The sequence below is a fragment of the Lathamus discolor genome, chromosome 1 (assembly GCF_037157495.1).
Source record: "Lathamus discolor isolate bLatDis1 chromosome 1, bLatDis1.hap1, whole genome shotgun sequence".
Classification (NCBI taxonomy): domain Eukaryota; kingdom Metazoa; phylum Chordata; class Aves; order Psittaciformes; family Psittacidae; genus Lathamus; species Lathamus discolor.
In genome coordinates this window covers 88,682,854-88,710,573 of record NC_088884.1, presented here as the reverse complement: position 1 = coordinate 88,710,573, position 27,720 = coordinate 88,682,854, and the positions used below count along the sequence as shown (strand labels likewise).

The 27,720-nt window shown below is 41.9% G+C and overlaps 1 protein-coding gene across 1 annotated transcript in view; it reads left to right on the top strand.

The window, feature by feature from the left end:
- Positions 1-27,720, top strand: part of ANTXR2 (ANTXR cell adhesion molecule 2) — a 108,526-nt gene that overhangs the window by 12,921 nt on the left and 67,885 nt on the right. The window contains exons 8-10 of the mRNA XM_065685549.1: positions 17,749-17,809; positions 20,294-20,389; positions 24,536-24,605. Of these exons, the coding sequence (XP_065541621.1) occupies positions 17,749-17,809; positions 20,294-20,389; positions 24,536-24,605 (227 nt within the window). The remainder of the gene's footprint in view (positions 1-17,748; positions 17,810-20,293; positions 20,390-24,535; positions 24,606-27,720) is intronic.

Below are 27,720 nucleotides of genomic sequence, written 5' to 3'. Positions count from 1 at the left end.
GTGTGGTGAGTTTGAGGGGGAGGCATTGAGGAATTACTGGTACAGGTTTAGTCTGAAAAATATCGAGCCTATTAGGAGAGTTGAGAGCAACAGGTTAAAATCATTAGGGATGAGAGCAATTCAGGAATTGCCCAAATCTTCATATACACAGGAGCATTTTAAATACATACTTCAGTCTTGACTTTAACCACTTGTTTTCGCAGTATGCAAGTAGACTTTCAGTTCCCTTTTTACAACATGCCATGAGAAACCCCCATGACCATTAAACTGGTTACCCTGATTTGCAAAAAGGGATCAAAACAAAAGGAACATTTTGGTTAGGATCAGTGGCTTGATAGTGTTTTAGATAGGTGTCAAGAAGACACCTTTAGTTGTGGGGAGGCAATTTATTTGCCTCATCTTAAAACTAAAGACGTATGTTTTAGGCAAGGTTAACAGTGCTCCTGCTGCTGTGTGTAGGCAGCATGATGGAATAAAACTTTCTGTTAAAAGTCAAGTCAAAAGCAATAATTAAATCCTTTTTCTGAGAGAGATCCCACTATAATTCATTTCCTTTTTCTCTTAATAAAGAAAGGATACTACTCACATACAGGATATTACACAGTCATGAATTGAGCACTTCCCTTGAATAGTGTGGGTTTTTTTTGTGGAAGTTAATGTCGTAATGAAACAGCTTATTTTCCTTCTTGTTGTTTGAAATAAATGTAATTTTAGAATCCTCCTTGCACATTCTAAAGGAATATAATCAACCTTTTCACACAGTGACATTTATTTTCTTGAAAAGACGGTACATCCCATGTGGTGCTGTTTTTAAAAATCTCTGTGCCATTTTAAAGGCTTAGAAGTTACTCTGCTAGTGTGAAGTGAACCAACATTGAAGCCACTAGTGATAGACTTATTTATAAGAGCTGAATATTTAACCTTGATTGATTATGTTACATTTCCAAGGAGACTGCATTTCAAAATGTGTGTGTCAAGATAGAACTAGATAAAGGACTAAAGACATTTTTGTTCAGTTTCCCTTCCAACAGGGGTCACTGACCTGCATATTGGACCTTTCCAAGGTGTCAGGGTTCTCCATTCTGGTTGCTCCAAGAAGAAGCAGCAGGAGTTTGCTTGAGGTTTCTGAAGAGCTCAGCTTGAGGAGTCTAATACAAACATGCAGAAGATTAGCATAACCTGTAGGTTGTCCTATTAGCCCCTCTTCTCATCCAAGGTATTCTAGGGCAGCATTTGGCTAGTAGCAGTTCCAGTCTGACTCTTTTAGACCTCCCAGGAGCTTTCAAGCATTTTCACCTTTTTATGGACAGAGTGAGAGAAGCTTTTCTGGTAAGATTTGGCAGATGGTGTTTGCCCAAGCCTCAATCCAGCTTCTTCTGGCACTTGTGAAAAATCCAAGTGTAAAACTCCGAGATTTGTGCATATCCTGGCTGTACAGCAAGAAAAGGCACACATAATGGCAGCATCTTGTTTTAAGATAACCGCTTAGCACTGACATGGACTGTACTGAAAAAGCACACTTCAGATACACTATTCTACAGCGTATATGCATTGTCTGTTCCTTTAAATTGTGACTCCTGAATTGTTCAGGGTTTTATTTAACATAATACAGCTGGAACAGATATTCAGCACTTGGCTTACTGCAGATTCCTGTCCATAAAAAGACTCTTATGTTGTGGCTGTCTTGGGGGTGGGAGGGGAAAGCAGTGGAAAATATTATTGCTGATAAAGGAGCATGAGAAGGCCTTTCTGGTAGGAAACATATCAAATGAATTCAGTCTTACCTGCATCAGTCTTGTTTGTGGGGATAAAGGATCAAATGAAACCAGTTAGGGCTAGTGATTGAATAGCTCCCAAGAGCTTTTAGAGGCTTGAATACTGTTTACAGCTTTCTGAAAAGCACTGAATCTAAACAGAGTTTCATTTAGCTGTCAGCATTTGGAACTCTCCTTTTACTCTTCTCTGGTAATCACATTAAATATATTTGTTTGAAGTAGTGAGAAAACGATACCCTGACAATGTCCCTGTTTTACCACAGAATGTGGATAGAAGTATCTATAGATGGAGTTATTTTGCTTGGTGGTTGGTTTTGGTTTTTTTTTTTGTGTCTGTGTTTTATGTGTGGTGGCTGTATCATCAACATGAGGTTTTGGTATGCTGTACTTGTAAGTCAATTTTTTTTGAAGGGGTAATTGTGACAGTTCATTCTCATTGCACTATAAAATTTATAAGCAGATTTAACTGAACATGAAATACTAATTTTTCCTTTTTATTCACAATTATAAATCCATTTCAGTTTATAAGTTAGCTAGAGAATACAGGCTCAAAGAGACACTTCGTCATAAAAGGGAAAGCTAATTTCAAAAGAGATGAAAATGAAATTCCCACATCACAAACATGCGGAAGTATTGCTCAAAGTGTGGTGTCTAAGGTGCAGTTGTGAAATCCTCCATGAACATTTGCTGAACATTTCTTTTTCAGAAAAAAATACACCATTCACAGAAATGGCAGCAACCCAACTGTTAAAACCCTCTAGCAAAACTACAACCCACAACTGTTCAGCAGGAATGACTGGAGGAGCTGCTTGAAGCGTTTACTTAGTTTGTCTCTACCGAACTCGGATAGGAAATCTTCTGGCTTCTGTGTAATTATACTTGTAGCAAGTTCCAGAAGAGCTGATCAGTTATTTTGTTGATGGAAAAAGGAAGTGATAAGCATAACCATAGAGTATCTGTTAGTACCTGCTTCTGCAGTGTTTAAAAGTCTAAGCAATTATTCTGATTTATATTAAACAAAACATGTTTAATTGTGGCAGGGGATTAACACTCAGCTGAGATTAGCAGTTAAAGAAAACCTAGCTCAGATGTTGAAAAGCTTTGTTTTGACCACGTTCTTAGTTCAGGTAAAATCCCAGTGAAGCAAGTAAGGATTTAAGCACCACCATGCTTGTGTTTCTGTTGAGTAGCATCAACAAATGATTCAAGACTCTGCAGACTTCTGTAAAGAGATGACTGCTTTGTGAAGTTTCCAGCTCTTCTGGCATTACTAATACCTAACTTTATGAAGTAGTAACTAAACAGCATTGTCAGGGTAAATAAGTCTAAGCAGAAGTCTAGAGCTTGGAAGAAAAATGCTGAAGGCAAGTTATTATGCCATGAGGAACAGTTTACTGATGAAGTTTGGCTGATAATTATGTGCAGTATGGCCTCATGAGCAAGCCATAGCATTGTGAACTATAAGGGTTCTGGAGTGCATAGTTTATATCACAATGTGGCAGTTTAGGGCTATATAAAGAAATAAAACCCATTCTTTTTAGCCTTCCTTTCCTATATAAGGTTTATATTAACTTTTTTTTTTTTTTTTTTTAAACCGTTTTGATAAAGAACCATTTGGGAATTTGTCATTTACATTGTTAGTTCTGAGTCCATCTATGATAACCAAAATAACACCTTCCTACCTGGCTTTGGGGGAGTGTTGGTGAGGCTGCACGTCTCTCAATACAAGGATGCTGAGCTGTAAGCAAGCTAAATCAAGAGAACCTCGCTTGCATCTCACCAGATATGGTCCTAAACCAGTGCTGTCATCAGGAGAAACTGTGAAGACTTTGTGCTTATTAAATAGCTCAGTCAGACTCACTGTTCCCCTAAGGGGTCAGTTTCTGCAGGGCAGCTAGAGACTGTAGAGCCAACAGCCTTGAGAAAATTGGGTAATAGCTCAGGTGTTGGGTAAACTCTTTCCTATAACTCAGAAACCAGCATGGGACTCCCTGGTGAGGGGAGCCGAAGGTGTTTGTCTTCATAGAAGCAAGAAATGTTGCTATTCTGAACACTGCTCATTTCATCACCTGTGAAACAGTGACTGGGAGAATAACAAGAAGCAGCAGTTAAATTAAGGACTGGGAGCCAAGGTGCTGCTACTGCTTGAATCAAACACATCGAGTCTTTAGACAAGAGAGTATCTTTCCTAAGGCTGAAGTTTCTGTAAAGTTCCTGTGACACTTCACTGCAAATCACTATGGTGTTTTGTTTCCATTTTTTTTCTGCAATTTTATCCTGTTTCATCCTCTTCTGTGGCACGTTTCTGTGCATGTGGTTTGCACAGCTCAGCAAATCTGAATTGCTTTTACGTGCCACATTCTGAGACACAAAAGCAGTGAAGGATCCCCAATTCCCTTTTGCTTAAGCAAACGCAAGACCTATCGATTTGTGAGTGCCTGGTTGTCTCTGCAGGCAGAATTGGACAAGGCTTGCAACTTGAAAAGTTACACTAATGGAACTCATTTGTGTCTAATAATATTAGAGTGTGACAGTTCTAAGTAGACTTAAACACATTTTTATGCTAAAGTGAGTTGGCAGCGCTTAATACAGGAAGTTAAAATACATTTTGTACTTAAGAAACCCCACAAAAACCTATCAGATAAGATTACAGGAACTGATAGATGCAGAACTTGAGAGAGTATATAGTCAGTTTTAAAAAGTTCAGTCTAGAAGTGTTTTATCTTTAAGAAGAATTCTACCCGAGAAGGATTAGAAAAAGAATTGCTAAGCTCCCTTTGCTTATTCAGTTTGCAGGTGCTCAGTTTTGAATTGTTGATTCTATTTAAACATACTGGACAAACACCCCTCCCCCCCCCCCCCCCATTGATAAAAATGTGCAAGCTAAGTAGTTGCATCACCTAGAACATTTTAAACTGAAGGTAAATTGTCTTCAAGATGGTGGAGCCCCTCAGGGAAAAACCCTAACCCTTAGCATAAAGTTGTAAGTTTGGCCAAGAGAAGTTGCAAATTGTAGATAAGATTGCAACTATCAGAGAATCATAGTCTCAAACCTTTAGCATAGGTATGGAGAGGCAGGATGCCATAGAACAAGGTACTGATGATGTGCAGACAGCCCCCATGCAGCTCTAACTGGGTTGCTGCCTTCAGGGCTGCAGACATCACTGCAGCAGTGGTGGTCACAACTGGAGGAAGAGTGACAGGGTAACTGCAAGGGAAGACATGATGGCAGGAAGGAACACAGTAATAACACATCAGTAGTTCCTCCCTCAGGCAGAGCTTTTCTCTGACAATGCCTGCACTGAACTGGGTAGTACCTCTGGCTGTGTGATACCTTACCCTACATGATGAGATGTCTCAGTACTTATTCAAGTATCCACCTTCTCTGACCTGGGGAAAAGAGACCACAGTGTTTGTAGGATGCTGAAGTGCAGCTACTTAGAGCTATCAAATGAGTGTACCTAGAAGCAGCAAAGTTAAACAAAGAATTAAAAGGTTTTAAACTGAAACAGGGGAAGTTCAGGTTAGATACAAGGAAGAAGTTACTTATGTGAGGGTGGTGAGGCGCTGGCACAGGTTGCCCAAAGAAGTGATGAATGCTCCATCCCTGGCAGTGTTCAAGGCCAGGTTGAGCAGAGCCTTGAGCGATATGAAGAGAAGGTGAGAAAATGTGAGCTGTTCAGCCTGGAGAAGAGAAGCTGTGTGGAGACCTCAGAGCAGCCTTCCAGTATCTGAAGGAGGCCTAGAGGGATGCTGGAGAGGGACTTTTCATCAGGGACTCTAGCACAGGACAAGGGGTGATGGGTTTAAAATGAAACAGGGGAAGCTGAAGTTAGATCTAAGGAAGGTCTTTACTGTGAGGGTGGTGAGGCACTGGCACAGGTTGCCCAAAGAAGTGGTAAATGCTCCATCTCTGGCAGTGTTCATGGCCATACTGGACAGAGCCTTGGGCGACATGGCTTAGTGTGAGGCATCTCTGCCCACGGCAAGGGTTTGGAACTGGGTGATCTTAAGGTCCTTTCTAACCCAGACTGTTCCGTGATTCTGTGATTACCATGAAGTCTGCTCAGGCTGGTTCTGGAAGGCCAGTTCTTGAGATGGTCACTAAAATGGGGAGTGTACCCGTATTTTTAGGAGGTGCCATGGAGCAAGCTCCTGTCCCTCTCTGGGCTCTTCCAGTGCAGTCTACAGATCTGATACTCATTCACAGCAACACCTCTGTACACCATTCTGGCCATACCCAGAAAAGGGCACCAACACCACAAGTGTCTGAATGAGAAGCAGGCCCATTGCTCATTGGATCCTGCAGTTTTCCAGTCCCTGGTGCTACCTGCCACCTCACCGCTGTGGAGCTTTGCATTCTGCAGACCTTTAGCTGTCAGGCTGACAAATATCCCAAGCAACAGGCTCACTGAGCAAGCACATCAGCTATCAGAGCAGATAGAGAACAACCAGTTTCCCTATCAGCTTCCATGCTGATACACTGCTGCAGGGATGAGCTATTTCCTAGGAGCTGATCATACTCACTCAGTTCTAGAAGCCACAGAAGTGAGCTCAGACAGATAACTACCTCATCCTCAAAAGGATGAAGCTGTCAACATACAAAATCACTCCTTTCCTGAAACTGTCATGTCTGTAGGGGATAAGAAACACGTTTTTTCATTTCTTTAGCATCCACCTGTTTGATGGGCTATGTGTGCTGCTAATTCATAGAAACACTACCCCTTTGAATTTGGAGTTCCAAAAACTAGGTGTCCTATTTCTTCCACTCGTTCATTCACAAACATCCACCAGAAAGAGATCTACATAAATACATCTATCATTTACTACTAACTGTCTACATGTGTGGGGCTTTTAGTCAGTGTTCATGGCCATATTGGACAGAGCCTTGGGCGACATGGTTTAGTGTGAGGCATCCCTGCCCATGGCAGGGGTTTGGAACTGGATGATCTTAAGGTCCTTTCCAACCCAAACCATTCTATGATAAATGCATCCAGGGTTCTTTAAAAAAACTGTATTCATAGCATAGCCAGTGGCAGACTTCTGGTAAAGTAGTATAAGCAGGTAGTGCTGTAAAAATCTTACTGCCTAATTCTAAGAATTCTTTCTATTAAAACTCATGTTGATAGAGGGAAATCTGCTCTGGTTGTAAAGAACAGTCAGAAAATCCTTCTCACATTCAGATTAATTTAATGCAACAGTGAAGGGTATCTACTGAATATCCTGGGGGTTTCTGTATCAATTAGATGGTTCCTGTATCAGGCACCATGCATGACAATGCATTCCTGCCTTTAAGTTATATGGATGACAACCAGACCAGCAGGGACACAATGTGTGGGGGCAGTGGCACACACAGCAGCTCTCAATACCTGACTGGTCACTTCTCATCTCAAAAGTGGTGACAGTCATTGTCACTACACTTATACCCCAGTGCCTAGCAGACAGAGGGGCCACACATCTTGTTGATGAGACTGGGTGAAAAGCAGACCTGTACCTGCATGTCTTACAGTCTAACAGAGCTCAGGAAGGAGAGAGGGAATTGACCTGTGTTGGACAGTGAGCTCGTGCCAGAGGAGGGGAAAAAGAACAGGACCTACTGAGTAGTAGTCAGTTATGTTCAGGTAGACAAGAGCTGTCTTCTCTCAAGTGAAGAAGAATTTTAGCCTTAAGGTTTGTAAAACTTACTGCAGGACTTCACAAAAGTGTGTTCCAGCCTTGCTGTTGGTCTGGCGCCTGCTGCACCAGGTAAGCTGTCAGCAGCACTATTTCAGAAGCAGCAGCACTTCACCTTAGCTTTTGCACTAGGGTGATAATAGTTAATTATTAAACTCATGAGTCAGTCAACATCTCCAGATGCTACCTGCTGTAAGCAGCAAGACAGGTCAACAGAGTTCATAGAGATGAAGAGGGAAGCTTGACAACAGCAACAGTTAGTACTCCAAGGTTAGACATTCTGGCAAATGTGCAGTATCTCTAACCAGGAGTGTTTCCTGAGCCTTTTCTAAACTGCTTATGTGTCAGTGGCCAAGTTACAAGCAACTTGGTTAATGAGTTGCATCTGGGAACTGTGTTATTTTGAAGTTGTCAACAGGTCTGCACTGAGCTAGCTCAGCTAATGAGAGCTGACTACCTCCCTGGACTACCTTGCTGAGAGTATGCAGCATCTGCTTCCCCCTTTTTTCTTATACAGTGTTGCTCAGCTGCAGACTGAGGAAGAGAGTCAGCCAGCTGCCTGCACGCTCTTAAGATTTTTCAAGAGCAAAATGGGCTTAAACAGTTCATTATCAATTATACATCAGCTTAATTGGATCATTTCCTGTAGGAAGAAAATATGCTCAGTTTGTGCACTGGGAATCCAGGAAGCAAACTGTTAAACATTTAAGGAGGTTGGAGGAGGAGAATTGCAACAAGTTACCATTAAATGAATTACTCTGTTTAAATCAGTCATCTTCTTTAATCCCCTTGGATGGTCTAATACTCAAGCTGTACTGGGTGCAAGGCTTAGAACTAGCACTGTGCTATGCTTTCCGTGTGATTGAGACTGAGTAGGTAGTTTTGGGAATTACTGCATGTAGTTGTTAAAAGGAATCAATGGCCTGGAATAGAATGCTTTCTGCTCTATCCTTCACTGCTGTGCAGCCCTTAATTTGACATTCTCTGACGCATTACAAACCATATAATGCTCTCCTGGAGAACAGAGAGCTTGATAAGCCAGCAACATAACTGACATGGTTCAAGTTTGTGTGAGCATGCATGTACTCGGCGATTTGGATTTGACTTGTCAGCTATCCCTGCATGGCTATCAGTTCTGTTACATAAGGGATGCTCCAAAACTGGCTTAAAAAGAAGCACTCACAGCTCCAAATAGAATTTAGCGTTACCTTAGTGATAAGTTTCTTCAAGATGGATTTTCATTGCTAGTAAAAAAAAAAAAATATATAAAATATATATATATATATATATATAAGAAGAAATTAAAAAAAAAAAAAAAGATAAATAGCACAAACAACTTCTTTCCTGTTAAGGAAAGTAGCAGTTTGTCTGGATTCCTATTTACATTACTTGATAAATAATGGGCTTCAAGTTGTTTTTGGTAATTTGGGGGTAAAGGTTCTCATGCTTTTAAAATATGCATGTTTGATGACCCACAGTTTTGTCATCTACATTTGTTTTACTCAGTGACTACAAATGAGGTACTGCTCAGACATTGCATAATTAGAATATTCCCACTAACCTGACACTGCACCCAGCTTCTCTCTGATGGTTATTTTATGCAAGACCATATGTCTCAGGAATTCTTTCTTTTCATTTAGCTAGGGGACAGGACAGCAACCTTCTCCCCATCCCCTCCCCCCTTGCTCTTTGTGCGAGGCAGTGCTGAGCAGCCTCAGGAAGTAGGCTGGACTTGGCAGCAAGTTGTAGTTAAGAGCACAGATGTTTGGCAGCAGACAGAGGTAGCTATTAACTGCTGTAGTTCCCTTGCTGTAACTTTGGTGGAGAGAATCACTGACATGGTGTTTCCTGTGAAAGCACACGTTTCATTGCAAGTTATATTGGTTTGATTGTCTTCTGTCTAGGGTGAGGTGGTTTGTTGCCTCATTGCTTTCTGCACAGATTAGCACTGGGGAAAAAAAATGGGAAAAGGTAGGGGTTGCTTTAACATGAGACACATGATGTGAGACCAGTCCATACAGACAGTGTGGAATTTAATTTTGCACATGGATCTCATGGGTTTTTTGTTTTGGGTTTTTTGTTGGTTTTTTTTAATACTCTCTCTTTTTGTTAAGTTCAGATCATAATGAGATGGACCTTGGGATACTATCCAAAAGAATGCAAGATTTCACTTCGGAAATAAGGAGTTTAAACATTGGTTGCTGCATGGAGAAGCTGGCCTGTCTAGAGCCTAAGGGGTGCTTTCGACTTAAAAATCTTAAGTATGATTAAGGGCACAAAAGTGTAAACACTGAAAACAAGGGCTCTGCTTAGATTAACTTTCTCCTGTAGCCTATGCCAGGTTTAAAGTTTACTCTTATCACAATATAAGGGGGCACAGCTCCCACTCAGATAGAAAAACACAGCTCTTGAATGAGAGAAACCTGTAATGATACCAGCATATAGACAGCCAAAGTTTTTCACCATCACGTGTTCACTTTCACGTGCTGTAACATTCAGTGAATTCAATGTGAAAAATACTGATCTACTGACAGTGAGCATTTCATTCTCTAAAACAAAATTAGCAAATGAGTCCATTTTAACACCTCCTCCTTTACTTGCATTTCCTGTTTACTGTCTCAGCAACAGTGTGTGTGTATGAAGTTCTGACTTACAGAAAAAAAAACAAAACCGAGGAATACAGCTGCCAGTAGTACTTTGAAATGACTCACAGAAAAATAAAAACACATGGAAACATGGGTGCAGTCCATTCCTAGTTCAGCCAGTCAGCACAAAAGAATCATAGAAGCAAAATCATTTCCAGAGCTAAACTAACCATCTGTGTGAACTGAGCTTTGATAGGCCCTGTTTGACTTGGGCTGACCAGACAGGCCACCAGCCCAACCTAGCTCAAAGCTACTAAACAAACAGAACTAGAACACTATTTTCAATATTCATTCTTCTGAGGAGTTTCACAACTCCATGCTAGGACAAACCTCAAGAACGTATTAATTTACCAGAAAAGGGACTAACTCAAGATCGTTGTTCCACATGCTCCAAGAACTTCACACAATACCAGCCCAGAAACCCTAAACTCCACTTACAACTCCACAGCAACTGTGGTCCTGCCTACCACTTAAATAGACTATGCAGGCGTGTGGCATTCCCTGATCAGCACTTAGCGGGAGCCAAAAGGTGTAGGCAATCCCAGTCAGTAAAGAACCCAGTAAACTTGAGCATCACACTTGACAGTTGTAACAGGCTTTGTCTATGTGCACAGATCTCACTGAGACTAGTAATGGTAAAGGTAATTTGAAGTGCTGTTGTGTGATGAGGGCCCTCTCAGGCACTGTTTTGAGTTAGCTGTTGCCCGTGCCATCATCCCTTCCTGCAGCCCTTCTTTCAGTACATTTTATCAAACGAAGTAGCTGTGTTTGGCAGTAGTAATTACAAGATTGTGGGTGACTAACTGGAGCATGATTGCCAGTATGTCTTGATCAAGGGTGGAAGCGAGGGAGATGCAGCATTTTGTGATGCAGCTTTCATGGTTAACAGAGGTCCTTGGCACAGTACATGAGGAGAACCACATTCTCTTCACATGTTGCAATATGAACAATTTTAATTATGTTTGCAGTTTACCGTAGTTCCTATCTGCTTTCCTCATGGCTGTATTTTGCTCACTAGATGTTGTGTCTAGAGCATCCCTAGAGAAAAGGATGAACCCCACATTTGCAAGGAAGAGAAGAAAGAAAATGGGATGGAAATCCCCACAGAATTTACTGTTAGACTACTGTTTAAGGTTTTTTTTTTTAGTGCTGTTTTGCCATCTTACTGAATTGAGAAGCACACATTTTGCAGTGACGTGTACACATGAATGGCTGGCAATGTATCAATAGGCCGTGCTCCAGGCACAAGCCCCTGTGCACTGAGAAGGAGCTACTACTGCTGTGAATATAGTTTTGCACACAGACTGTGTGCAAAAAGTGAAGTGATTATATTGCGCTGCCAGCATGATTTGCACATGTCTTGCCATATGTGGGTATAGCAAGTATTTTGTTTTAAAGGTGAACATTTTCTTTTTAAAAGAGAAAGGAAAGGGTTTGGAAATTGCAAGTTAGAGGCATTTATTTTTTTACAATACATGCACTTCTGTTCACAGAACCACACTCCTTCCTCTGTAAAGAGCCAGGCTGGCCTGATGTAAGATTGGCAGCAGTTCACTGTTATGCTGATGTTTTTACTGGGAATCAAACACCTTATATCCAGATACCATTTTCTAGTGTCACAACAGTAGACTTAAAAATTGTGATAGTGGTTCAATAGTGAATTCAGCTGTGCTGATGACCTGTCGCAAATCCTGACCTCAGTGTGCAGTTCCGGGGAGGAATAGATGCCACGTGAGTTATGATTTATAGCGCTGACTGCTGCCAAAACCTTCCGAACTGCATACTGGGGCTAAGCAAAACCAAATGACTCTGGGAAATAACTTTACACTTAGCGTATTTTGTTCATTGTCGATGTACAGTTGGGTTGCTCCATGGCTTGTTGCTGCTGCATTGTTCTCACCGTTTCTTGGAACATGAAATTCATTAAAGTGCTGGAAGGGGAAGTTGTTTTAGCCTGCATGTAATGCTGTACCGCATGGTACAGCTCTGTTCCACAGTATGTTCTGAGTGCATGGTAGTCAAAATACTTACAAAGCTGCAGTGCTGCTTTACTGTTTCAATTCCAAGAACCTTTAAGAGGCAGTAGCCAAGGTGAAAAATGAGTCCATGCAGAGCTGGGCCCAGTGTGTGACAATTCTAAGAGGTACTGGGAGATGCAGAAGGCATGTTTTCAATGGGAAGAAATGTTTGCATGAGGCAGGGCAACATTTATGACAAGGCAAAATTTATAAACAGGTGGAGCTTGCAAAGCCTGTAAGCACTAGTATGCCTTGTATCATCTTGTGATTTGGCTGCCTTTTTGCTGTTTATTGCAGGGACATCTGCCTTTTCTATGCTAATGTAATTATTTGTGTAGGTGTATTGTTTCTGAAGCTTAAATCTGCCAAAACGTGTCTCTGTTTTTCAGTTCGGACACTTACAAGTCAGAAACCAACAGCCTTTCTGTAAAACATCTCTAATTGAATTAAATGTTTTATTAATGACAAAAATGCTAAACCACTTCTTTAGGAAGGGTAGTCAGGCAATGCAGCTCAAGTCAGTGAGTCTGCAGCAAGGGAGAATTTGCTTTTGAGTGCCCATGTCTCAGATGCCTTTATTCTGGTAGCTTCTGTTTTCAGAAGTATTCCTGAGTGAATAACTTGCATTACTGAGAAGTGCTATGGAAATTGTACAGTATCCATTTGTTTAATAGCTGTAAGATGTGATTTCACCAAAAGCCTTAGAGGCTTCTCTGTCTTCCAGCAGTCCTCAGGAGCTGTGCTGAGCGGTGTGTTCATAAGAACATAAGCTGCCTTCATGAGCTTGTTACTGAGGTAGCTGTTGTAATAACTGTGGAAAACAGCATGACGTTTTTAATCTTAGCTGCTCGGCTGGTGCTACTGCAATATGGCAGTGAAGTAACAAATCCCGTATATGGAGGAGCTACAGAAAAGGGTTTCCTCAGCAGTCTGTTGTTTTGTTGTTTGCTGTTAAACAAGAGGAAGTTTGGGACCTGAATTTCATGTCTCTTTTTTTTTTTTTTGAGTACAAGAGACTACCTTGAAGAGCAGAACTCTATTTCCTTCTCTTTCCAGCAGCCACACATAGAATCACAGAATGGTTTGGGTTGTTAAGGACCTTAAGATCACCTAGTTCCAACCCCCGAACATATTTCCTAACAAGTGTTAAACTGAGAAGCTTACAGCTGTGTTCATTATGGTTGGACTTGATCTTAAAGGTCTTTTCCAACCTAGTTGATTCTATGATGTGACCCTCTCCACTTTGATTAGCCTCTATGTGTAGAACTGGTGTTCTGCACAGCACAGTTCAGTCTCACACTTTGAGGAACTACTCAGTAGATCCTTGTGGTTTAAGCCCAGCTGGTAACTCAGAACCACACAGCCACTCGCTCACTCCCACACCTTCTTCCTCCCCCAACTCCCAGAGGGATGGGGAAGAGAATGGAAAGAATGTAACTCCCATGGGTTGAGATAAGAACGGTCCAGTAACTAAGGTATAACACAAACCACTGCTGCCACCAATAATAATAACAATAAGGGAAATAACAAGGGAAGAGAATACAACCGCTCACTCACCACCCACTGACTGATACCCAGCCAGACCTGAGCAGTGATCTGGGCCTTCCAGGTAACTCCCCCCAGTTTATATACTGGGCATGACGTGCTGTGGTATGGAATACCCCTTTGGCTATTTTGAATAAGGTGTCCTGTCTCTGCTTCCTCTCGGCTTCTTGTGTCTCTCCTACCCAGCAGAGCATGAGACTGAAAAGTCCTTAGTCAGAGTAAGCATTACTTAGCAACAACTAAAAACATCAGTGTTATCAGCATTGTTCCCAGGTTGAAAGTCAAAAACACAGCACTGCATCAGCTACTAAGAAGGAGAAAAATGATTGCTGCTGCTGAACCCGGGACAATTCTCCACACTTCTCCATTTCTGAAGCTCTAAGAAAACTGAGCACAGGCTGACTGGTTTCAATTCTGTTTTGTACTTGGGTTTGTGGGGAAATGTTTCTTTCTGGGACAGCTAGTGGTTGGGGCTAGAAGGAAAGCCTTTGCGAGCCTGGGAGAGGAGAGCCATGTATTTGGTGTGGAGCTCTGGTAATGAAATGGATGACATGAACTCTCAGTGCACGCTCTTAAACTAAGTGTCTTGGTTTAAGCCCAGCTGGTAACTTGGAGCCACGCAGCCACTTGCTCACTCTCACCCCCCAAACTCCTGGAGGAATGGGGAGGAGAACTGAAACAATGCAAATCTGATGGGTTAAGAGCAGTCCAATAACTAAAGTGTAATACAAAACTACTACTACTGCTGCTATTAATTATCATGATAAGGAAAATAACAAGCGGAGAGAATATAAAACTAAGAGGGGGAAGGAAAAAAACCCCAATAAACGGAAGTGATGCACAATACAATTGCTCACCACTCAATGACCAATACCCAGCCTGACCTGAGCAGCAATACAGGCCTTCTGTGTGACTCCCCCCAGTTTACATACTGGGCATGAGGTGCTGTGGTATGGAATACCCTTTGGCTATTTTGGGTCAGGTGTCCTGTCTCTGCTTCTTCCCGTCTTCTTGTGCCCCTCCTCACTGGCAGAGGATAAGACTGAAAAGGCCTGGATCAGGGTAAGCATTACTTAGCAACAAATAAAACACTGGTTTGTTATCAGCATTGTTCTCAGACTAAAGTCAAAAACGCAGCTCTGCACCAGCTACTAGGGAGGAGAAAAATGACTGCTACTGCTGAACCTAGGGCACTAAGGCAATTTATAGTCTTATTTAAATTTATTTTATGTCAGCAGACCTGTTTAACTAGCCTATCCAAGGATGGCCTTATATAGTGATCATTCCAACTTTCCTTGTGGGCAGCAGGTTTCTAAATAATGAATTTGCATTTGATTATCCTGAACTGGGAAATAAAGAGTGTCATACAGTTTTTCATAGAGTTGATTTTGATCTTGCTGACTCTTCAGCCCAGGTTTCCACAGCAAAATAGTTTAAAGTTTTTAAAAGGAGTGGGAAGGGCTGGTGTGGAGGAGGGAGGTGAAGTTATATGCATGTTTTGATTTCTATGTTGCCATTGTTAAATGTGCTTCTGTAACACACAACCGGAGCTCCGTTAAAAGCTGTTACTGTTGGGCTGCAGAAGTGGCAAGGATACTTATTTCAGCTGCGCATACATACTGTGTATGAGCCCAGGGCTTACCTCTTTAACTGTGTGGTGAAACACCAGCATCTTGAAAAGGAGAACTTGGATAACTAACATGCACCTTGGAAAACCCCTTATGAGCTGTTGCCGGAAGATGGTTTCAGTGTGGTACTAGAAGGGGTGAAACAGAAACAGCCCTGATCTAGAGATGAGGGCTTATTGAATAATGAAGATGGGTCATGAGGCAAAATGGCTAAGATGCTTTCACATCATTCCTAAAGGAAAGAGATTAGCTTTTTATTGGAATGCAGTGTGCTAGCTTGGAAGAAACAGCTTGCATGGGAAGAGTGAGAAAAAAAAACCCAAAGATTAAAACAGATAGATAGAAAAAAGTGAGAGCCAGAGCAGGAAATGAAGGAAGACTCCAAGTTTCTATACATCATTTCAAGATGCGAAAATATGTTCTCCTCTCCCACCTGTGACAGGACAAGTGGTGATTGCTTGGAAAATATTTTCACGTTTGGCATTGTGAGAGCTAAATACAAGTTACCATATTGTTGTGAGCCAAATCATTCAGAGTGGTGGCATGTGGTACAGTTAATGGGATTTGACCCTTTGCACCAATATTCTGATTTCAAAATCAGAAAAAAATAATCAGTAAATCAGTATTTTATTTTACAGATAATAGTCCTCCTCCCCCTCTCAACCCCCACCCCAAACTGCATAACACTTCCTCTCTCTACACTGAGCTAAGAATCAAAAAGCTAAGTCCTTTTTAGGAATTGCAATCAGAGCCTCAGCTAATATAAACTGGCCAACTTGGAGCTACATTCTTTCCAAAGTTCTCTCTCGCTGTGTCTCATCCAAATGTGTGCGTCTGCAAGGACTCTTTTAAAATACTCCTTAATGTTTATAAATGGGGTTTTAAGGGCTAAAAAAGATGATTTGTGCACAACAGTTTGTGGGGAAACAGGTGATACGGGGAGTGTTAAATGAGGCAGGCTATTCTTTTCCTTGGAGCTTGGCATGCTTTTTGTCAGCATAATGACAAATATGTTCTTGTTTCTACTGTTCCTAGATTTCTAGCAGGCCTAGATTGCTGTGGAGCAACAGAAATCACTAGCAGTGATAAATAGACAAAGTAAACAAGAGAGATGTACTTAAAACAGGGAATGAGGAGTTAAGACAGAGTTACATTTACTGACATTCAGCCAGCTCAAGAGCAGGCACGATTCTGGCAAATGGAAGTAGAGAGGGGGTGGAACCAGGACTTTCTACTATGCACCTGATTACAAGGGCCTGAATTGATTCCATGCAGTAGTATATGAGAATGTCTCCTAAGAGCCTATGACTTACTACAGGGAAAGCTCTATACAGACATCACAAAAGTTTTCTGAGAGAAAAACTTAAAACCATTGGGAAAAAAAAAATTGCACATTACCATGGAAAGGTAGAAGGAAGTTGTGGATTGTTTATGTGTCTAATCCTGCAAACTTAAAGGGATTCATTCCCCCTGAGTTAGCAGAAATCCCATTACCTGCTTAGGGAGGGGGGTTAACATTTCTGTCATAGGTGTCACATCTTCCTCACAACAGTAATAAGTAAGAGATGGGCCCTGCTGTGGGACTGAGATGCTGGCAGTGGGAAGAGAGAGTGATCTCACCATTAGAATCCAGCAGCAGTTGTAGTCAGACAAGCTTTGAATGGAAACTAAAGTGGTCTGCAACACCTGGTTCATTCATGCCTCCACTTGCCCATGGATAATCGCTCTGTGTTTGTAAACAGTAAAATGTGACTTGGCTGAAACTAAGGGTAGCATCTGAGACCTCCAGAAGTACAAATATGTCAAAGGTGGTGGTTCCTCCTTTCACTTGCATTCCATCTTTTGTATTTCCAAGTCACCTTGGAATTGTTTTATCCCAGTAAATATTGTTTTATCCCAGCCTTTTGGAATCATACTCCTTGACTGATTGGAGAATCAAAGCAGGCTGGTACGGCACTGAAAAAACCCTTGTCCTACAGGCGGCAGCACGTCAAGAGCACTGTGCATTCTTGCTCTGCTTTACAGAGGGCATGATGCCAGTACTTGTAATAATGTGCACTTGGCTTGTCCTGCAGATTGTTGGAAGACTGCTTTTGACTGGATTAACTTTTGGATCAGGCTCCTTGTGACTAATTTTTGGCTTGAACTTTAGGATTGGGGATCCTGGAAAATTAGGTTAGGGATCTGGACAGAAATTTAAAGACAAATATCAGACATCATTGTTTTCAAGACTGCCCTAGATTTAACAAACTAATCCAAATCTTCTGAACTCCTAGGAGACTTGACTGTGCATGTCTGCAGAAGTTCTGCATGATCAAGGCAATGCCCTACAAAACGAGACTTAGGCTTATCAAACCTGTGGCTGTGCACATCTTTCTTCTAGGAGCAGGTGTTTGGTTAAATCACATTTCTTACTGAAATAGCATGCAGACCTATCTGTGACTTGTTTCCTCCTTTACGATAGGTTTTGAAGCAGTCATGCACTGAGATTTTATATTTGGAGCCATCCAGTGTCTGCGTAGGAGGTGAGTTTCTATAATGTTAAAATAATATTTGATTATTATAGCATGGATTTCCTGAGGTACTTAAAAGAAAGCCTTACAGGTCTCTGCAATAAAACATCTGTATTTAAAAAATCCTCAAGGAGTTAAAGAAAGATCAGATCTTTCCCTATTGCCTCATTTTTCTCCTCAGAAGAGGTGTCTTCCAGGGCCTCCTCTCGTAGTTTAGGTAGTACATGTGGAAGTTTTGTCCATGGGACCTGATGAAATACATCCATGGGTACTGAAGGAGCTGGCGAATGAAGTTGCTAAGCCACTGTCCATCATATTTGAAAAATCATGGCAGTCAGGTGAAGTTCCCAACAACTGGAAAAAGGGAAATATAACCCCCATTTTCAAGAAGGGGAAAATGGATGACCCTGGGAACTACAGACCAGTCAGTGTCACCTCTGTGCCTGCCAAAATCTTGGAGTAGGTTCCTGGAAGGCATGAAAATCAACAAGGTGGTTGGTGACAGCCAGCATGGCTTCACTAAGGGGAAATCTTGCCAGACCAATTTGGTGGCCTTTTGTGATGGGGCTACAGAACTGATGGACAGGGGTGGAGCAGTGTTCAACACTGTCCTGCATGACATCCTTTTCTCTAAATTGGAGAGACATCAATTTGATAGGTGGACCACTCGGTGGATAAAGAACTGGCTGGACTCATCTGGTTCAACATCTTTGTCGGTGACATGGACAGTGGGATTGAGTGCTCCCTCAGCAAGTTTGCCGATGACACCAAGCTGTGTGGCTTGGTTGATACACTGGAGGGAATGAATGCTGTGCAGAGGGACCTTGACACACTTGTGAGGTGGGCTGATGCCAGCTTTATGAAGCTTAACCATGCCAAGTACAAGGTCCTACACCTGGTCGGAGCAATCCCAGGCACAGCTACAGGTTGGGCAGAGAAGAGATTCAGAGCAGCCCTGTGGAAGTGGACTTGGGGGTGTTGGTCGATGAGAAACTGAACATGAGCCGGCAGTGTGCGCTTGCAGCCCACAAAGCCAACCGTATCCTGGTCTGCATCAAAAGGAGTGTGACCAGCAGGTTGAAGGAGGTGATCCTGCCCCTCTGCTCTCGTGAGACCTCACTTGCAGCATTATGTACAGTTCTGGTGTCTTCAACATAAAAAGGACATGGAAGTGTTGGAACAAGTCCAGAGGAGGGCCACAAGGATGATCAGGGGACTGGAGCACCTCCCATATGAAGATAGGCTGAGAAAGTTGTGGCTGTTCAGCCTGGAGAAGAGATACTGCATGGAGACCTAATAGCAGCCTTCCAGTATCTGAAAGGGGTCTATAAGGATGCTGGGGAGGGACTCTTCACTAGGGACTGTAGTGATAGGACCAGGGGTAATGGGTTAAAACTTAAACAGGGGAAGTTTAGATTGGATCTAAGGAAGAAGTTCTTTCCTGTTAGGGTGGTGAGGCACTGGAATGGGTTGCCCAGGGAAGTTGTGGATGCTCCATCCCTGGCAGTGTTCAAGGCCAGGTTGGACAGAGCCTTGGGTGACATGGTTTAGTGTGAGGCATCCCTGCCCATGGCAGGGGGGTTGGAACTAGATGATCTTAAGGTCCTTTCCAACCCTAACTATTCTATGGTTCTATGATTCTGAGTTGAGAGGCATTTGTCTGGCCCTCTACCCTTAGTCATGCCCTCATATTCAAAGCTATGGAACTTATTCTGTGACACTTCCATACTATAATGGTTTTAAGTTTGAGTATCCTGTTAACATATATGTTCATATAAATACATGACAATATTTCTAGTGGCCTGATCCTAAGTCTGTGGTGTTTAAGCAGTAAAGCATTTTGTGCAGCAAGGGGAAATACATTTATTAAGTAGAAGAGTTGCACAATATTTAAAGGGCTGGTCTGCTTTCTGGTTTTCACAATCCACAGATAGTTTGAGACCAGTCCAAATCAGGGAGTTGCAAAACTTCCTTATTTAATGTTTCTGTAATAACATGGATTGTTTCAATGAAACTGGTGGCCTTGATAAAACAAACCATTTTCATTCCTCCACTGCACAACTCACAAATAGCGTGGGCCTTCCACAACCTCCAGAGAAATAGTGCTAAGGAGAGGTGTTTTCTTCATCTGGCACTTGAAGTCAGCCTGAGCCAGGTCTGAGGAGTCTTCTGGTTATGAGACCCAGATTTCTCATTTATCACTGAAAGATTGTTTCTTACTGTGCACCTGAGTCCCAGATCCTGTTGACAGTCAGAATTAACCTCCATTTCAGTAGGGCTCCTTCAGTGTTTAAGATCTGGAAACAAATCTTAACTTTTCCTATAGTGACCTAACTGATGAATGCAGTACCAGGGGCCACTTGAAGAAAAGAGACCTGAGTAAGTTTTAAGCCTTGCTGTGTTGTGCTTCATTTACTGCAAGCTGTATCGAAATTCTTGCCTAACTTACTGCAGTGCACTAAATTAGTGATTTGGGGTTTTTGCTTTTCTCTCCAGAGGAATTTCAGGTTGTTCTTAGAGGAAGTGGCTTAACCCTTGGAGGCAAAACTGATGGCATTAGTTGTACCTATCAAGTGAATGGAACTACAATTTGTAAGTACTCATGTTTGATATTATCTGCCTTGTTATTTGCCAGTATGTGATTTATTTTGCTTCTCATTACTCATTTAATTAAAATCCAAAGAGAAAAATATCAAAGTGGAGGAAAATAGGAAAGGCTGTGAGGATTAGTAAAAGGATGCAAGTTATTTCACATTTTACCTAGTGCCTTGAATTTGCTACTGCTTGCCATAAGCTGTGCCTGGTGTTTGGCAGCCCAGCTGACCATGTGAATCAACATGGTGATAACTGTCTGGCTTCTGATGTTCAAGTAAGCAGATATTTGCTGATGGAAAAAACGTGACCACAGAGTGTATCAACTGAATGCCCCTTCTTGTAAGAAGGCCCAAGGCAAGACACAGGCTTTCATCATGATTCCAAAAGGCACTGTTTTGTTAATGTTCACCTGCCTTGTTGTCCTGGAGCATCTCTGCCTGCTCTCTCTGGTGTACCAGAGGTATAGCCATTGTGCTGTTTGGTTCAGGGGCTTGGCAGGGTGTGAATGCCTCTCTGTGACATGGAGTTAGTCCTCTTCCTGGATCTCCTGCAACAGCACTGAATAAGGCCAAGTTAGAACAGTTGGTACTATTTTGTCCCTATGTCACTGGGGAAATTTTACTGAGTGGAGTGCTATAGAAGGTAGAAAAGCTTTGAAAGTGATTGAGTAGAGTGCAGACTACCTTCTTCTTGCTCTCTGGTTAAGTAAGTATGCTCACAGGGAATGTAACTTTCAGCAAAAGATTCTGGACTTGGTCTTGTCCTGCTCAGTGCATTAACTTGCCCCAGGGCAGATGAAAAGTCATGCTGGAATTTGGGTTAGTGTCCTTGTGCTGCTCTGTTCCCTGAACTGGCACAAGGTAGGTAATGGTGAATGAAAAGCCATTAATAGAAACCTCTGCCATTTTTTTATACTAAGGGACTAAATCGAATGGCTAGTATAAGTACATTCTATTTCTTGCTCTAAGTAGTATCCTTTAGAAGCAAGCCGGACTAGAAAGAAAAAGTCCAACTCATTTTTTCCCTCCCTGCTGTCTGATTTTTATATTAGTCTGTCTTAAATTCCTCCCCAGTAGCACGTGTTTCCAGTACATTTTCTTCTCACTTTGGATATCATATATATTTGAACAGGCTGCCAATCTGTCCTGCCTGTTAAACATCTAAAATAATTTTTATGAAGAACAGTAATTCTGGATAAAGGCAACCTGTGTAAAGAAATTCTGCTTGTTTCAATTTCCCTTTAGATGCAATTGTCACCTTCATTTCCTATGTTAAACTATAGCTTGCTTACTTGTAACTTGTTGCATAAATTAGCTTCAAAAAGAGCTACAGTTTGCAGTGGGGAAAAATGACTGCTGCAGTGATGTATTTATCATCACTCTGGACCTTACTTGGAGAAGTGGGGAAACAGTCTTACTCAGTTCCAGATGAATAGAAGTCATCTCTAGGTTAAATAGCTGAGACATCAGATATCTGACCTGAAGATAATTCAAACTGAAATTTCAACTGAAGTGGCTGGTTTGCAAGTCCTCAGGACTCTTCAGTTCTATTCCTGCTTTGCTCCTGACTTCTTTGTTACCATGAGCAGTCACTTCTCTACACCCCAGTCTATTTGGGAAATAAAAGCACTAGCACATACATTCTTTAAATGAGTGCTTTGAGGCTTGCATCAACAAAGTTGTATTTGTAGTGGCATCTGTACCACTCAGGATCTTCTGATGGGGTGCTTTAAAGTACTGCTGGAGATAAGGACCTGTAGAACACAACTTAAGGAGGGATTTTGCCATCTTCCATAAGCATCATGAATGTAAACTTCCTCTGTCCTGCTGGTGGGTGCTATTGCCAAACTACAAGTATTACCATTATTTAATAATAGTGCTAGCAGCATATACTGAATAGGCTTTCACTGCTTAAAGACTGGTAGGTTGCAGTGCTGTCTGACTTTGGGGCTGTGCCGTGCCGCCAAGGATGTAACCTAGGAGCTGGGATTTTGATGTACTTCATGCTACAAGCAAGGGACTCATTGCAGAGAGTGTCCAGAGGAAGCTGTTAAGGATGGGCTGAAATCCAGAGCACAGGCCGTAAGACAGGGAAGTTCACTTGGTTACACCTGCAGAAAAGGAAGAATGGCCAAAGTAATTGTGAAATATGGGCTGCTGCAGGGCTGACAGTAGTAGGTTGGGCTGTCCCAATCCACTGAAAACAAGAGGCAACATGCTTCACATTCTGCCACAGATCTATTGTGAGGTATTAGGAGAGTGGTTCTCACTGTGAACATTTCTCAGGCATGGAACAGGCTACCTAGGCAGCCTTTTAACAGCTTAGATGAGTGTCACTGAAGAATGTCTGAGGCATGCTGCCATTTTTAATTGAGCTTTTAAAATGTTTTCTCACTTGTATTTCTCCAATTCTCTTAAAGTCTTTTGTAGTTGTACTGCGCATGTGCATCTGTTTTGCCATTGCAGAAATAATTATTATTGGACAGGATGAAGCCCCAAGTACTTGCTAGCATCTGATGTGAGATTTTCCAACCAGACCTCTGTGCTGCCTTTTTTTCCCCCCCTTGGCTTCAGGAAAGGGTGCTCTAGAGCACACGAAGGGAGGGGAATAGCACACTGATGTATTTGTGTGCATGTTGCAGCATGAAAACACAATCTGTTGTATGGGATCTTGCCAGAGACCTGCTACCACCCACCCAGCTTCTCATTGCCGGCAGTGGACAACAGGAAACGTTTAGGGAGTAGTAGAGGAAGGAAATAGGGAAGTGTGATCCTTCCCCTTATAGGTAAGCTTATTCTGTACAGCTTTGTGCTGGGCTCCTAGCACTTGTGTCTCAGAGCAAGGCTAGAAGAGTGGAGCTGGGATGGATGGACAAAAAGATAAGAAGGGCCATTTGAGCAGTAGCAGGAGGAAGGAGATAGTCCCAAGAAAAGGAAAATTGTTCATGTGTCATTTCATTCTCCTCTACAAAATGCTGGCAGTCTCTCAAAAGAACCCTCACTATATGAGGGCATAACAGAGGGTATTGCATGAGAATGTACTTCCATGTCAGAGTCCTCCTGACTGATAGCAATGGGGCCAGCCTCAGAGCAAACCCTTATTTTGTCAGTTCTTCTGGTTTTAAAAGATGCATTTGGCATCTCTCTCTTTTTGCATTTATAAGGAACCATTACCAAATGCTGGAAAGGAAACCTGCCAAATGTAGCTGTGGGATAGAAAAATAATCTATGAAACATACCATTAAGACAAAAACATATGGCAATGTGCTAATCCCTCTTCCCCACCTCATAACTAGCCCCAAATCTAGGCCAAGCAGTCAGTGCAGAATATAGCATGTAAGAAAAGCTCATTTATGCTAACAGCTCCTCCTTCAGCTGTCCCTGCACTCCTTGTCTGTCTGCCCATTCCCTAAACGCAGGACAGTCATCTCCATATTTATCTGCTCTCACCCCTTAATCAGAAAATAGTCTGTGCTTGCAGGGGCAGCTCTAGTACAGAAATTCACTGTCCTGCCATGGGGAAGTTTGTGAGGTTGGTTCTGCACACAGGAGCGGTTTTTTCTCCCAGCTTACCAAATGCATGGGGTAAAAGAGCTCCCCCCTCTCCTCTTCACACCTGCAGGAAGGGTGTGCTCTGCTGGGCACAAGGTTCCACTAATAAATGCTGTCTAGTTTAAGAGGCTCTGCAAACAGCTAGATACTCAAATCATGAAGAACACTGGCAAAATAGACATCACAATAAAACAGTCCTTGAATATAGTGTGCAGGGTTGGAGGTAATTGGAAGCAAACCGGCATCCTCCAAATATTAGGAAGCCTCTTCAAAAAACCCTGCTGATTCTGGGAAATGGTCTTTAGGAAAAGTGTGAGCTGACTTGAGTAAAATCAAGTAAGCGGCGTAACATGGGCTCACACTCACATCTAAAGCCAACTCTGTGTTTGTTTTCAAGGTTCAGCTACTGAAAAGCAGCAGCTTTATTCCCTGACTTAGCCCTGCTTGCTTGCAAGCTCCAGCCGTTTTCAAACCAGTACTGAGAAGGGAAGAGACTTTACAGCACATGCACATGTCAGCTTCTCATTGAAGCAGCATGGTGTATTAAGCTCATGCTATTGTTGGTGGACATTTTTTTATTTGTTTATTTCAGATGAAAGACCAAAAACTGTGGAATCTGATTTTTTGCTCTGCCCTGCACCAGTCCTGTACAAAAGTGGCCAGTAAGTACTTAAATCAAATGTTACCCTCTGGTTTTGCTAGAATTAGAGCCATTATTGCTGATGTTAATCGTGGGGGGTTTTGGCTGAATGCAGCCTTTTGTTGGGTTTATGGGAGGTGGTTTGTTGCATTTGTTTTTTCCTGATTCTTGTGTTATTTCCGTGGTGTATTTACCAGCTTTGGAGTGGGCTTTAAATAATTGTCTGTGACCAAACTGATTTGGACAGTGTCTTAAAAATGAATATTCATCCAGTTTATTAAACACTGAAAAGGTCTGGCTTGTCATAAGTTTTATGCAGATTAGCTGTTTTAACAGAGCAGAATATACTCTCTTCTGGATAATCTTTAGGCTCATTGTTAAATGGATTACATTATCACTGACACTTACAAGCTATTATTAAGATTACATGTCAAGATGTGTACCACTGCTCAACATGTAATGAGAACATGAGGCGCTGACGTAATGTTGTAACAGGATTGTGGCTAAACAGCAGCTCTAGCCTTATTCTAAGTGTCATTGGCCATGGCTGCACATTACTTCTGACCCATTGAGAGCTAATCCTTCCCTCCTCTTCTCAAATCAGCCATGCCCTGGGCTTTTAAGATCACTTCATGATTCCAATTTGTGAAATCAGAAAAGCTAATGAGAAAATTCCATGTTAGATCCTGGCCCTGTAGCAGAGCAAAGGCTTTCGGGCTGTTGACTTTCTCTTAGTTTTGCAACTAGCTCTTCTCAGAGTTCTTTGGGATGAGCTTAATACTATTCCAGTAGGAAGCATAGTGAAAACACACACAGGAAGACGTACATGGAGAGCCGAGGAAGGGCATGAGCTTTTCACACTGTTAAGCTTTTCCTGATACTCAGGTTGCCTTTTACATAGCTATGCAAAACATCCATCTTGTCTTATGTGCAGTAGGACTGACTTAGACCTGTGTGCCTTTGTATTAACCAGTGCAGTGGCACTGGTTTTGGTTAAGCTGTATGTGGTTGTCTGGCAAGGGCACAAGAGAACTGTAACATACTGCTGACTTAGCTGAAACACATCAGCACTATGTGCAGCTCCAACAGAACTCATTTTGTCATCAGAACCATGTAAATCAGTCAGGTTAAGAACCCCTCCGCAGTAGGCTGACCTTGCAACTGAGGGACAGTAGCTAATTAGGCCCTCAGTATTAAGCACCCCAGGACCTGAAGCTGTAAATGGTTTTCTACACACTTTTAATTTGAGGGTATGTAAACAGCCTGTCCTGCCAAATGAATATGAAACACATGGAATATTTGTATCAATGAAAGTTATATATTTATACAGATGCAATACTTATATAATGGAAGTTACTTGAACATGCTGCTTTTTTCTTACTCTGTGAAGTGCTTGTTTGGCCTGTGAGGTATTACTGAAATAGACTACTCACCATACTGCAATTGCAGTGTAGATCAAGCATGTGTCTTCTCAGCAGTGTTTGTGAGGAAGGATACATAAACAATACACATCAAGTTGTACAGGTTCACGGGAAAAAAAACCCCACATCTGTTCAGAAGTTAGTATGTGAAATCTGCTTCCATTGCCTGATACTGAAGTAGCTCTGACTTTGGCCTAGAGATAAACAGTTTGCTGTGCAGGAGACTGACAGCTATGAGAGATACGTACTTACTCGAACTCCTGACTTTCCATTGGCACAGCTCAGACTACTGCAGGATAACTCCCAGTAATACCTCATGTAGTGAAGCTAATGTTAGTCACTAATGTAGCAACAACCAGTCTGCTCTTTTTCTAGTGCTCTTTTTAGTGGAATTAAGAACAACACAACCAAAGATGTTAGCTTTGTGACTTGTAAGCCTGCAGCTTAGTTTCTGGGTAAAGACTCATTTAACAGGTTTCATTCTATTTTTCTAATTGGAGATACTTCTTGTTGAATGATCAATTTGCAGTTTACACATACAGAACAGAAACCCATGTGGAACAGGTAAAATGCCCAAGATGCTGGGTTGGTAAACCCCTGGTCTCCTGCACATAGTTCATTGTGTATTTCTGCTTATTTTTCAGCTGCTGGCTGTGTTTAGTTCAGAGCTTCTAAAATGACAGCTGTAGATTTAACCAAGTGTTCTTTTCAAAACCCACTTTTTCACAGTACCATGTAGCAGATGGATGTGGTATCCTCAGGTTATGTGACAGCGTAACTTTGCTGCTGGTGCCATTTTGGATGCCTTCTTATCAAGCCACTTCTGAAGTGCAAAATTACATAGGCTTCTTACAAACCCAGCCCTCCTTAAAAGACCCCTGATCGAGCCAACAGATGAGAATTACTTGGGACTCTTACATGAACAACCTATGCATTATAAAAAGTGTCAGAAAGTACTGAAATACTTCATAAATACAAGTACCAGGTACACTTTGCAGAAGGAGCACGAGGAGACAAACACAAGTTGAATTGCTTTGCTTGATGTACTTTGAGAGATCTCTTACGTATTGTGGGAGGAGGTGGGATGTTACAGCTAAGCTGGTTTAGTAATAAGGACTCCCATTCTACTGCATTGACCATTTAAAAGCCACATTTTTAGAGTCTTGAAGAATATTTGAGAAAATCGGTTCCCCTTTTTAGCTCAGGCTTGAATTTGCTGTCCTGACACATCACAAGGGAATCAAACTGAATCAGTTTTCTTTGACCTCTTCATTACTTTTGATGTTTCTTGAGTCAGTGTATTTTGGAAAGAAAACAAAGCCCTTGTCTGTTTGGAAAAGCAGTAGAGGAAAAACAGATCTATTTTTAGAAGTCTACGTTCTTGTGCTACTTCCCTTTTGTTTTCTTCATTTTGCTCTTAAGTTCCTTGAGTACACTTTCCAAAAATAGTTCTGTAGGCTTGGCTTCACAAACAGATGGCTTGTGTTCCTCCAAGCCAGTGGTAAAACCCCCTCTGCCTTCAGTGGAGAGGCTATCAGAACAATATACATTTCCTTACCGAACATTTACAAATTGTCTTTTATTTGATGAGTGGATGACAATAATAAAAGTTTAAACTAGCACAGCAGTGTGCTATTCTACTGAAATATTTGTGGTTGATATTTACATGTCTACTACTACCTACCTCAGTTTGTTTGATCACTACTTTCTCATTGT